This window comes from Equus przewalskii, chromosome 9 (genome assembly GCF_037783145.1).
Source record: "Equus przewalskii isolate Varuska chromosome 9, EquPr2, whole genome shotgun sequence".
NCBI lineage: Eukaryota > Metazoa > Chordata > Mammalia > Perissodactyla > Equidae > Equus > Equus przewalskii.
In genome coordinates this window covers 41,255,716-41,269,051 of record NC_091839.1, presented here as the reverse complement: position 1 = coordinate 41,269,051, position 13,336 = coordinate 41,255,716, and the positions used below count along the sequence as shown (strand labels likewise).

Sequence of the window (13,336 nt, the reverse complement as noted above, 5' to 3'; positions counted from 1 at the left end):
GAGGACCGTGGCAGTGCAGTTGGAGAAGTGGACTTACTCAAGCTATCTGTTGGGCATAGGTATTCAAAAAAATGTTAGCTTGCCTCCTGAATCATTCATAAGAAGAGAATATTGAAAATAAGAAAATTCTATGGTATAGATCAGGTTCTTGACATTCCAGAAATAATTCCAAACATGAAGTCTCAGTGGCAGTATTTATTAATCCATTTATTTATGTAGTGAAAGAAATCAAGAAGACATAATAAATGGAGAGATATTCCATGTTGATGGATAGGAAGGCTCAGTATTGTTATGATGTCAGTTATTTCCAACTTGATCTGTAGATTCAATGTAATCTCAATCAAAATCTGAGCAATTATTATACGGATATTGACAAACTGATTCTAAAGCTTATATGGAAAGGCAAAAGACCAGAATATCCAACACAATATTGAAAGAGAACAAGAAAGTTGGAGGACTGACACTACCTGACTTTAAGACTTACCGTAAAGTTACAGTAATGAAGATAGTATGGGATTGGTGAAAAAGTAGACAGTAGATGAATGGAACAGAATAGAGAGCCCAGAAATAGACCCACACAAATATAATCAACTGATCTTTGACAAAAGGGCAAAGGCTATTTAATGGAGAAAAGATAGTCTTTTCAACAAATGGTGCTGCGACAATTGGACATCCACGTGCAAAAAAAAAAAAAAAAACAAAGAATCTAGACATGGACATCTATGCATGCAGCAAATATTTACTGATTTCTACTACTCCATAAGTACAGCCAAGCTTTGTTCTTTAAAATGGCTTGTTATACCTAGTTAAATGAGCATCAGTCTCAACTCTGACATTCCAGACAAGGCCTTGGTTGCGTAATTGATTCTTCCAACTGAAGTGGAGCAGAATATGCCACCCTAAAATGTGGCACATTGGCATATTGATTATTTTGAAGTAAATTTACTTGAGAAACAGCCAGTGCAAGAAGGACACTCTGACCCTCTGTCCCACTTAAAGCAGGAAATGAATCTCTCATGTGAAAGGTACTCTCCCTGTTCTAGGAGCGTAGAAGGCACTCTTACCATGAGAGAGAGGGAATTTAGCACTGAGAAGACTGTGTAAACAAACCTTGTTATTTCTTCACTAATTTACTACCCTAAGCCAAAACCTCTTTGTCTTTTCAGTTCTTCACAAATTTATTGTTTCTTTGTCTAAACGATATAAAAGCCTCCTGCTTTGGTCACCTCTCTGAGTCTCATGTTTTTATGGGGATCCCATACATACAAAATTAAATTTATTTTTCTCCTGTTAATCTGTCTTATGTCAATTTAATTATTAGACCAGCCAAAGAATCTAGAAGGGAAGAAGGGAAATTGTTTCCACCCCTTTACAGGGGTCCTGTTGGGCAGATTGCCGAGCGAGTGCTGATTAGGCAACTCCTGATCGAGTGGTTTAAGATTCCATTTCTGGGATAGCCAAAACTATAAGTCTAGGTTTGGAGAAGTGAGGCTTAGCCTAAGTGGCTCCATTTGGGTCCTATTGTCTTCTTTTTAACAATGGATAACACAGACTTAATGGTTATTGTTATTTTATTACTGATATTTTTCAAACATGAAAAGTCTAATGAAGTTCATACTATGAATAACACAACTGACAAGGAAATTTAGCTCTTTCTGTGCACAAAGACAAAAATAGCCTGTTCCCCCAGCTCCCCCAACCTCAGCCATATAGACAACCCACCCAGGAACGAGGCCCTGAGGTTCCATGGATTCAGCCACAAGAAGGAGAGGGGGCGGGAAGATGTCCAAATCCAGCCCCCAGCTAAAGCAAATAATAATAGCTTGAAGCTTAAAACAGATCCAGGGAGGAGCTCATTAACGTGGCATTCGACACAGTTCAGCACCTCTGGCGTTTCTTATTTTGAAAATTGCTTTAGTCCATTTGTACTTCCTTCTATTCATCAGACAACAAAATGCAAACCTTTACTAATATATTCACATCTGACAATGAACTCATTTAGACTGGCCAAAATAATTGTTCAACAGGAACACAGGACTTCAACCTCAGTTCAGAAAATCCCTGCATCTGACGTAGGAGGATTTATAGGTTTAGTGGAAATTGCTTTCTCCTGCTCTCCAGATTACATACTGTGGGTTGATTTTTTTTGCATGAGTAAACATCCTTCTAATAATGAACAGTCCAATAATGGCTTAAGAGAGTAAAAGAACATCCTTTCCTCTTTGCTGTTTCTTGAGTGAACAGTTTGGGTTTGGAAACCCATGTTGGCTGTCCGGAATATGAAAGTTGGCATCTTCCTTTTGTGGTGGGGATGGGTTTCGGCCACTGAAAGCAGAGTGCACTGGAAAGAAAGAGAAGCACCCGAGATGCCTAAGAAAGGCAGGTGAGTGGACTCTCAGGGATGGAGGATTTAAGGAAAGAGGGTGTGCAAGCAAGCTTGTGGTGGTGTTCTGGAATCATTTCCAGTGTGTGGTGTTTTCTGTGGATGCCTTTTTCCTCCTTTCCCTTTGTTCTCCTGGCTCTGCTCTTTTAGGAAGTTAAAACTATGTTTTCTTTTTAAATCATGCTAGATCAGTTACAGTGTTACCATTGCATATTCTTAAATCTCTTATGAATTGTCCTAGGTGAAAGATAGATTCTGGAAAAAAGAATGTACGCACTTTTTAAAAATAATTAAGGGCATTTGTTTGATATCTGCATCCTAGTTTGGAACAAATCTGCGAATTCTCAAGCAATCAATGGGACCTCTAATTAGTGAGAATGATTCTGTTAGTTCTAATTATTTCTGCTTTATTTGTGGATCCCGTTTAAAATCTTTTAAAAGAAAACAAAGCAGCTTTCTTCAGGCTGTGTGGCTAGAAGGATCATTAGATTGTCCCCAGTAGTAAATCGGGAGGGGGCAGGGATGGCCCCGCCTGCAGACCAGCCACTTGCCCATTGCCAATGCAGTACGTGCCGCCCTGGCCGTACCAGCCTGTAAAGAGGGGGCTTAGACAGAACCAGACTGTCCCTTCGGCACTCAGGCTCGCTCAGGCGGCTCTGATGACAGCACTGGTAATGTAAGTGCACACCTGCACCCTTGTTGCCCGACATTCATCAATAAAATAGGACATTTGGAGAAAACCTAATCCAGCTGTCCCTCTTCACTGACGAGGAAACGCAGGCAGTGAGGGCATTCTTGACTCTCTGTTCTTCATCAGTCCTAGGTCCCAACTGAGCTTCAGCTTTCTTTATCTGTGGATGTAAATATGAACAGAGGTCAGAAATATCAATTAATATGAAAAGAAATCCAGCTTTCTGGAGTTTGGGACTGGTGAGGGGGCTGGGTGTCTGGCTCCTCCATGCCCCCTCCTGGGTTTGAGAAAGCCCTCCCCACATAGGCTCCTGAACAGCCAGCTATGGCTCTCTGCACTCATTTCAAGCTTTTTTTGCAACATCAGAAAGCTGGGAGCTGAAATAGCCAGTGGCTGTGGTGAGTCCTGGGCACCGAGAGAGGCTGCTGTGCGCACGCCATATGCCCTGTTTCTGTCAGAATCACAAGTTGCTTGGGCAGACAATGGAATTCGGAGCTGTGCAGCCATAGAGATGATCTGAACCAAAGATGCTCATGAGGATTAAAAGCAACAACAGCAACAAACTCTATTGGTTTTCATCAAAAACTTCTCAGTTTCCCTCCTAAGCCAGAGTTAAGAGTGGCAACCTATAGGTAAATACGAATGATGAAGAGAAGTCCCAGGTAGCGGAATCGATTTTCCTTAAAAAAATTACTTAAAAGAATTTTCATTTTTTTGCTATGAAAGACATGTATGACCATTATTTAAACTTTTAAAAAATGGGAAAAAAGTTTAAAAAACACGCAAAAATCACCCATAATCCCCAAACCCAGAAATAACCTTATTAACATTTTCGTGTATTTTCTTCCAGTCTTTTTTTTCTAAGCATATATTGAATATTAATGAGTTTGAGATTATTCTATGCGTATAGTTTTGTCACCTTATTGTATTTAATATGATTTTGTCTGCTTGTATACTTACTTAAAGTCTGTATCGTTGTCATTTGAATGGCTCTGTTATAGTGCATAATATGCATAATCATGCACAATGTACCACCAGTTATGTAGTTTCCTTTATTTTATGGACATTTAGGTGCTTCCTTTATTATTATAAACATTATGCATTAATATCTTTGTACATAAGAATAGTTGTCTAAATACACTATTATTTAATTGGGATACAGTCCTGGACATGTGCTGGGTCAAATGGCACAGGTGCACTTAAACCTCCAGATGTATTTGACCAAATCACTTTCCAGAATGGTGGACCCAACTTAGACCCCCATCAGCCACCTTGTTTCATTTTTATGTCACCTGAACTTTTAAAGTGCTCACTTAATTTCGTTCAGACTCTAAAGTTATAAGCTGCTGGTGATTTGTATCCAGGCTTCTGTTCATGGTTTATACGCATAAAATGGGAAGCAAGGTGAATACATGCAGGCAGGGGGGGTGAGGCACGAGCCTGAAGGTGAGCGCCTTCAAGTTTGCCCTTCACCTGCCTGCCTCTAGTCTCTGTCCTGGCAAGTAACTCATATGTTTCTCCCAAGATCTCCTTGGGGGACACATCCAGGTGGGACCCCCCCTTCACAAATCATGCTGAGTAAAGATCAGAATGCCAGGGCATTCGGCAATGTCTCTAGAACGAATCAATATTTATGGTCTCTACCTCCACCCTAGAAGAATGGATTTATAACCTGTCTACACCACAGGCCCCTGGACAAATGCCAGCTCATGCTCTGGGATGGCAAACTGAACCTACCAGAAGCTGCAAGTGCCATTATCATGCTTGCTTTGTCATGCTAAAGAATTCAAATTTATTCTGAAAGCAAAGAGGATGTGAATAGTTTCATTTGATTTTCGTTTTGGGGAGATCACACTGGTGGCAGTATGGTGGAAGAATGGGAAGGGTGTAGAGGGGAGACAGAGAAGGTAATCCACAGTCGAAACCTTACACCAGATGAGAGACAGTGAGAGCCTGAACTGGGATGCTGGTGGCATGAACAGGGATAGCAGAAGTGGGTCTGAGAGCTTTAAGGAGATAGAATTGTCAGAACTAGATTGGGCGAAGTCTAGCAGGTGTTTGAATTGCACGACTGGGTGGAGGGTGGTGCCAGGGAAAGGAGAGCAGGAGGAGGAGCAGGTTTGGGGGAAAGGATAGTGAGTTGAGTATGAGCATGTGGACCTGGATGTGTTTGCAAGATACCAAGAGATACTAGTTGTCTGGCCAGCAGGAAGGCCTATAGGTCTGCAGCTCAGGAGGGAAATTTGGCCTGGAGATGTAGCTTTAAAGGGAATCCTTATAGATGGTAGTGAATAAGATGACCCAAAGTCAGCAGGTAGCATGAAACAAGAATAGGATCAAGGACAGAAGCTTGCGGAAGAGCAACATTTAAGGAGAGGATAGAGGAAGAGAGTGGGGAGAAGGAAGCTAGAAATGAGAGACCAGAGTAATGGGTGTACAACTGGAATAGAGAAGTGTCAAAGATGCTAAGACAGCCTTTGTTGGACTGTTATCAAATGCATGTTATAGGGCCAGCACCACACTGGGCAACGAGTGCTTCATCAATGACTGAATCAGATACAGGCTCTGCCCTCAAGAGGCTCACAGACTAGAGAGGCACTCCAGTGAGGTTCAAGCGTTTCCAGAAGGAAGGAGTCATCAGTAGGGTCAGATCACACACAGGTCTAAATCACTTAGGCAGAGGACTGAGAAGTGAGCCCTAGATACAGCAGAGAAGAGCCATTAACACGCTCAGCAAGAAGAGACAAGTGGCAGTGGGTTGAAGAGGAGAGGAGAAATGGAGTGACTATCGCTAACTCTTAAAAGAAACTTGGCAGTGAATTGAAAGACTGACAGAGAGGGACAGGCAAGAGCTTTTAGGCTGGAGGAAACTTCAGCAGGTTCAAATGATGACAGCTGGAAGCCGGGAGAAAGGCAGTCATGATGCCTGAGACGTTGCTGTCGATCCTTGTTCTGACAAACGGGAGCCGTTGGATGATGGACTGGCTCTCTGCCTGCCCTCACCACCTTGGAATTTGATTTCCCCTTAAGTTAGTAGTGTTCTCTTTTCATCTTGTCCCTCATTCTCCAGCAGTTTCCTGGAACTTTCGAGTCTCCACTCTGTGCTTCTTGTTCTCGTCTAATTGTGACCTGCCACTCATCCTTATGATTTCCTGAGGTCTCTGCCTGTGCTGCTCCCTGTGCTCGTGACATCCTTCTCTTTTCTCTTTCTCTGGCTTAGTTCTTGTCCTCCTCCAATATGTAGCAGAGATGTCACCCTCTCTGAGGAGCATTCCTTGGCTCTCCTCCACTCCCTGCCTCTCAAGTCTCAAGCAGGCGACTTACCTCTGAGCTTCCACAGCCCAGCCCCGATCTATCCTTCCCAGAGGACACTCCTTCAGCATTCTCTCCTCTTCCCCATCCATCTCAGCTTCTAGACCATGAGCCCCTTGAGGGCTGTTTAGTCTGCTTGGGCTGCCATGACAAAAAACTGGGTGGCTTAAACAAGAGATATTTATTTTCTCACAGGTCTGGAGACTAGAAGTCCGTGATGAAGGTGCTGGCAAATTTGGTTTTTGGTGAAGACTCTTTTCTTGGCTTGTAGGCAGCCCCCTTCTCACTGTGTCCTCAAATGGCCTTTCCTCTGTGCTCATGGGCGAGGGTGGGAGGGAGGTCTGATGTCTCATCTTCTTATGAGGACACTAGTCTTATTGGATCAGGGCCCCACCCTCATGACCTCATTTAACCTTATTACCTCCCTACAGGCCCTGTCTCCAAATATAGTAGCACTGGGGGTCAGGGCTTCAACACACCAATTCAGGGGGACATAGTTCAGCCTAAAACAAGGGTTCAACATTTATCCTTATCTCCCCAAGTTCAAGTACAATATCTGATACATGGTAGATGCTCACTATGTGCCCATGAACATTTTAGACTCTCAATAAATGTCTTTTGCGTGGAATTCCCATTGCTAATTAAATATATCAGCTGTTACAAAAACAAAACTGAAACATATAAGCAAACAAAGCGTATGTTCGTCCAGGAGATAGCCTGCAGTGCATTTGGAATGTGAAGTTGCCTAGTGAAGTTAAAGTTCCCCAGCCCCCACCTCTGGCCTCTCACCTGGGAAATGGAGCAGGAGACCAGGCCTGGAACAGGGGGTCGAAAGGCTCACAAGGGGATGGAATGCCACAGTAATCACCACTTACAGCCCCTTGTTTGCAGTAGATTTCTTTACTGAAGTGGTTTACGGGATTGGAGGGGGCTCAGATTGGGTGCCAGTCAGAACTCACTGTGAATCCCAGGGTGGCCACAAACCAGCTGTAAACCTTGGGTAGGCTTCTTGATCTTTCTGTGCTTCAGTTTCCTATAAAGTGAGGGAATAATACTAACTTTGCAGGATCGCTATTAGGATTAAGCAAGAAAGTGTTAGTTTGAACCACATGAAATCACTGACCTTCAACTGTTTTTGACCTACAAAAACATCTTCATATGGTTCAGCCTGAATTTTGTATTCATCAATATGACTTTCTGTTTTCATTTTATGATGGTGAGAGGAGAGCACAGGAAGTCGAGAAATGAGGGATGTGGAACTCTGAGGGTATGTTGCATGACCCTGGCACAAGTTTTGTACCTTTTGGGGCCTTTCTCTTCTCATCTTTAAAATGAGAGGATCTCTGGGGCTGGCCCAGTGGTGTAGCAGTTAAGTTTGCACGCTCCATTTTGGTGGCCTGGGGTTCGCCGGTTCGGATCCCGGGTGTGGACCTATGCACTGCTTATCGAGCCCTGCTGTGGCAGGCATCCCACATATAAAGTAGAGGGAGGTGGGCACGGATGTTAGCTCAGGGCCAGTCTTCTTCAGCAAAAAAAGAGGAGAATTGGCAGCAGATGTTAGCTCAGGGCTAATCTTCCTCAAAAATGAAAGAAAGAAAGACAATGAGAGGATTTCTAAGGTCCTTGAAATTCTGATATTCTGTAGAAATTATTTGATTAGCGTCTGTCACCTGCACTGAACTGTCAGCATCTCAAGGGAAGGAGGGAGATCTGCTCTCCACACCATTGCCTCCCCAGCCCTGAGCACAGTGCCTGGAGCATAGTGTGGTCAATACATATTTGTTGGATGAAAGAATGAAGTACAGAAATAGCAAGGGTTAGGATTCACGCCCAGCATTTCTTGAGCATCTACCATCTGGTCGCTAAACAAAGGTTGCTCATAAAGGGGGTGGTGTTGGAATCAGAGACAGATAGACATCTACAAGTTAGAAAGGAATATGTTCTCATCATAAATGAGAAAAATACAACCGGAGAATTCTGATCAAAAGAATAGGTGGGGTTTAGGAGAACTCTAAATTTTAAAAAGTAATCCAGTGCCTACAAAAGAGAAGGCACGGGGAATTTATGCTCCGACAAATGTACAAGAAAACAGGAATGATCTGGGTGGAGATGTTACCTGAGATGCAGGAGGACAAATACGCTCTTGCTGTGCCCTTTTGTCCACCTGGGAGACGAGGAGCAGGCCAGGTCCGTGTGTTAGGTTGGTGGGAACAGGAGTCAGTCATGGTGGCAAGAGGAAGCTTTGATCAGATGACCCTGAGGTAGGTCCCACCCACACCACACACAGCCCCTGCTGTCTTTTAGTTCAGGCATCTCGGGTCTCCCACAGGTGTACAGACCTCAGGCATCAAGGAGTATTCACACTCTGCGTTAGTCAGGCTTCTCTGGGGAGATAGAACCAATAGGATGTGTTTAATATGTGTCTGTCTACCTATATGATGGTACACGTATATGGTGTAACATACCATAGTGTAATAAACATTGTGTTTTTATAGAGAGAGAGAAAGAGGGAGAGACGGAGAGAAGGGGCTCATGGGAATTGGCTCACGTGATTTTGGGGGCTGCCAAGTCTGAAACCGACAGGACAGGACAGGCCTGCAAGCCGGCACTTCCAGCAGGAGCTGACGTTGCCGCTCAGGTCTGAGGGCAGTCTGGGGGCAGAATTCTCTCTCGCTCAGAGGACTTCAGTCTTTTCTCTTAAGGCCTTCAACTGACTGGATGAGACTTACCCACATTATGAAGCGTAATCTGCTTTATTTAAAGTCTTCTGGTTTGTCAATCACATTAAAAAAAAATACCTTCACAGGGGACCGGCCTGGTTGTGTAGTGGTTAAGTTTGCACACTCTGCTTCGGCGGACCAGGGCGTTCACACATTTGGATCTGGGGCGTGGACCTAGCACTGCTTGTCAAGCCATGCTGTGGTGGTGTCCCACATAAAATAGAGGAAGATTGGCACAGATGTTAGCCCAGGGCCAATCTTCCTCACATGCATGAAAATAAATTGAAAAAAAAAAAAACCTTCACAGCAACATCTAGGCTGGTGTTTAACCAAAAATTGGGTACCATGGCCTAGTGAAGTTGACATATAAAATTATGCATCACACGTTCTTAGAAGCAGTAGTTTGAAAAGCAGATTATTGGTTACCCCAAAATGCGCTTAGTAAGGAATCAAAGGTAATGAACTGTTTATTCCCGAGGAAAAATACAGAACACTTACTCGTTATGTGGAAAAATGCACAGCCTCTATAGCAATTCAAGAAATGTAATATAAATAACATTATGGTAACATCCTTATGAAAAATTAAAATAAAAAGTAAGCACACACACACACTCACTCACACACCCCCAGTGCTGGTGGATCTGTGTGGAAACCAAAACCATCTTTGTGGGGCTCTGTCAGTGGACTGACCCTTTCCACACCATCCGCCAACAGGACTGGAGCTATAAAGTACCTCCAGCATCTTAGGGATGATACCTTCTGGAATAGACTTGAAAGATCTCAAAGGTACCCCGTGGCCCAAACCTTTATTTCAAAGCAGAAGAAACAGACTTGGAGAGAGGAGAAATGTGCCGGTTCTCTCATCGGTCAGGAAAGCTGGGGCTTGAGGCAGCGTGCCGGCTTCTTAAACCACTGGGGGTCTTCCCCGCTGCACCAGGTCATTGTCTGAAAGAACTGTACAGAAGAACAGTGTGCACAAATGCACAGCAGCATCACTCATGGCAGAAAACCTAGAGACTGGCCCGGTGTTCAGACTTAGGTAAGCGGCAGAGCAAACTCGGCTGGTCTGGCCCGGGCCTCCTCTTCAGCCTCCCTTCATTCATCTCACCCCCTCGGCCACACTGGCTCTTGCTGCTTGTTGAACACACTGAGCAAGTCCCACTTCATGGCCTTCGTCCTTGCAGTGCCTCTGCCTGGAGCACTGTTTTCCGGCTTGTTCTCTCATTTTCTTCAGGCCTCTGCTTGACTGTCACCCTCTCAGGGAAGCGTTCCCTGGCCACCTATATAGAACAAAAACCTCAGCACCCACTCCGTAATCCCTTACGCTGCTTGCCATCAACGCCCTAAATTTCTGTTCCCATAGGGTAAGATGGGGCCCTGATGTGTGTCCGTGAGGATTTCCTCTGGAGTTCTGGCTTGGGCACGAGCAGTTACAGGCATCACCAAGAATCCATCACCAAAGCTCCTAAGCCGGAGGGCACAGTGGTGGGAAGACAGGCTCCAAATAGCAAGAAGGCCTGGCTTTGGAACTGGGCATTACCACTTTCTCATTCCATGACTTTGGACAAGTCACTGGGCGTCCTCAAGTCTGTTTCTTCTGGAGGGTGGAGTCAACTATGTCTGTCGCCTCAGGGTTACTGTAAGAATTGTGTGAACAAGTGTGTGTCAAAGTGCTTTGACTACTGTAAAGCTCAGTAAACCCATAAAGATGCTGGGCCTCCCTTATGCCGTTCTATGATGGGCACAGATAGGAAATGCCTGTGCAGACCCTCATCCACCAGGAGCCCCTTAGGGCTTGTCTCTGCTTTGAGGAAGCTACACAGGGCACACCACCTGGCCACACTCCCCTGATCTGCCAACCTGGAGGCCCCACCCAGGGAGAGGAGATCACTTGAGGACGTCTTGCTCCACCTCAGCTAACACTCGTTTAATGCTATTGACATGATGGGACGCGGTAATGTTCCTAAGTTGTCTTTGTAATGAAAGTTCTAGAACATGCCAGGAATCAACCTGGAGCTTAACTTCAGCAGTTTCCACGATACTCTTTTTTTTCTTCTTTGTGAATATCAAGGAAGCGTTTTCCCATCTCCAGTTTTCTGGCCTCACTCCTATTGTCCAAGTTTTCTCTGCTGTGAGATCCTTAAGTTTCTTGAGCCATAATTCATCTGGGGCTGGAGGTTTGAGTTCCATTAAAAAAATGAAAACAGAGATTCTCAACATTGACTGAGAAAGGCTGAAAGCTGTTGACAGCTGGGTCCCACCCTTGGTCTGGGGTGTGGCCAGTGAGTTTTTAACCTCCTTGGGTGAGCCCAATGTGCAGTCAATGCTCAGAAACACAAGTAAGATTATCTCATGCTATCATTTTCACTATGCTGGGCAGCAACTAATTCTTTTCACTCTTCGCTTCCCAGTTTGAAGGCCATTCTCTCTAATGGAGAATATCAAAGTAAAATTGTATTCTGTTAGCAGAATCTCAGCCTTATTGTAACTGTTTGTTAACATTGCCCCGTGTTCTCCAGTATATTTCCTTCTACTGACTCTCCTGGCTCAGAGCACAACTTTAAAGAACTCTGCTTGTCTTGAGCACCTTTCCTGAGTCTCGTCTCTTGGCATCTATGGCACATTTCCTATGGGCCCATTCAACTCTTGGGAATACACCCTTGGGTTTGTGCTTCTCCATCTGTATTTTGTACATGTTTTTGTAAAATCTGAGCTCTGCACGTTGCTAGGAGCTGGGGGTGCAGAGATGTACAAGATAGAGTCGCTCCTTCACAGAGCTAGCAGTGAAGTGAGAGAGATGGTCAGAAAGCTGCTGCTGCATAGGATGGTGCCCATTCTGATGAAGACATGTGAAGAAGAGAAGCATTGACTTCAGAGGGAAGGAGGGAAGCCCAGGACTTCTTCCAGGAGGGGTTGATATTTGATCTGGGAGTACAAGGTGTTGTCTGGGTAGGAAGGGGTGTGAAGGATGGTGGAAAGGACCTTCTACACAGATGAGACAGCTGGAGCAAAGGCATAGAGGTGTCATTGGCAGCTGCAAGAAGTAGGGGACAGAGTGGGAGGTGAGGCCGGGAGGAGCTTTACTGGGGGCCTCATGTGCCCAGCTTCTATGATTTTACTTTGAGGGGAAGGGGTTTCTGAGGAGAAGTGGCATGATTGTGGTTTTCATCCCAGGGTGTTGATGTGATGGTTGGATTGGAGAAGGGTGAGACCAGAGGCAAGGAAGCCTAGGGACCCCCTTGTGAGAAATGATGATACGTAAGGCAGCAGGAGTGGGGATGGAGGGGCCGGGATGGGGGGAGAAATTTAGAAGAGCAGGCTCATCCAGGACTGGCTGACTGACTGGTGTGGGCAGGGCCCCAGCTGGCCTATTCAGGGTCTTTCTGTGCGTTAGAAAAGTACACCCCAATGAGCAGGTACACTTCCAAGCAGCGGAGCGAGGGCTGGACAAGCCCAGCTTTTCTCCGCGGCCCTGGATGAGGGTGTGACAGAGGAGGAGGAGTGGAGGATGACAGCCAGGAGTTCTGGACTACATACAAAGATTTGCATCTTTGGCTATTACACATGCCACGAAAGCAAGATCATTTCAGGGGCTAGCTCTTGCTTCCTTGTCAAAATTGAGTTCTCTATATTCTCAGAGAGGGATAATCAGCAAAGTGAAGTGGAACTTACCAGGTGCTCTGCTGGGGGCTGAGTGGGCCTTCCTGCAGACTCCTTGCTCATCACAGGCCCCGTCCCCGCTCCAGCTGACCTCTGAGAGATGTTTGGGAAAAGCATCGTCCACACACAAACTGACTGGGAGCTACAATAAGGAAACATCATGAAGAAGTGCCAGAGGTCAGAACTTTTCATTCTGTCCAAGAGGATAGAATGGAAACGGGTGTAAAAAAAACGTACACCCTCGGTTCAGTCCAAAAAGCTAACCTGGGACACGTCTATTCCTTCTTCATAACTTTCCAGGGACTCTTTCCATAAGTGAATTCATTTAACAAGTGAGTGGGCATCAGTTTTGTGCAAAGCCCATGCTGGCTTCTACGTGAGAGGATAGATAAGCTCGGACCTTCCACAGCTAACTCAGATTCCAGAGAATGGGAGCCAAACCTTCCAAGAAGCCACAGTGGCCAACCTTGCTTCCAACTTTTGGAGGCAGACCCTCTGGGTTTGATTTCTATCTCTGTCACTTTTACAAGTTACTCAAACCCTTCGTGTCTTAATTTCCTCGTGTATAAA

At 45.0% G+C, this 13,336-nt stretch overlaps 1 protein-coding gene and 1 long non-coding RNA gene across 2 annotated transcripts in view; one reads left to right on the top strand and one right to left on the bottom strand.

Annotated features, from left to right (window-relative positions):
• Positions 1–1,553: 1,553 nt before the first annotated feature.
• On the bottom strand, positions 1,554–7,963 carry LOC139073629 (uncharacterized). The gene is made up of 3 exons (XR_011522569.1): positions 7,510–7,963; positions 6,399–7,419; positions 1,554–3,234 (listed from the first exon to the last, which is right to left on the bottom strand). It is a non-coding gene; the product is annotated as an uncharacterized lncRNA (long non-coding RNA).
• GABRR1 (gamma-aminobutyric acid type A receptor subunit rho1) overlaps positions 2,053–13,336 on the top strand; it is a 38,516-nt gene continuing 27,232 nt past the window's right edge. Inside the window, exon 1 of the mRNA XM_070559163.1 lies at positions 2,053–2,383. Within this exon, the coding sequence (XP_070415264.1) occupies positions 2,262–2,383 (122 nt within the window). The 5' untranslated portion in view covers positions 2,053–2,261. The remainder of the gene's footprint in view (positions 2,384–13,336) is intronic.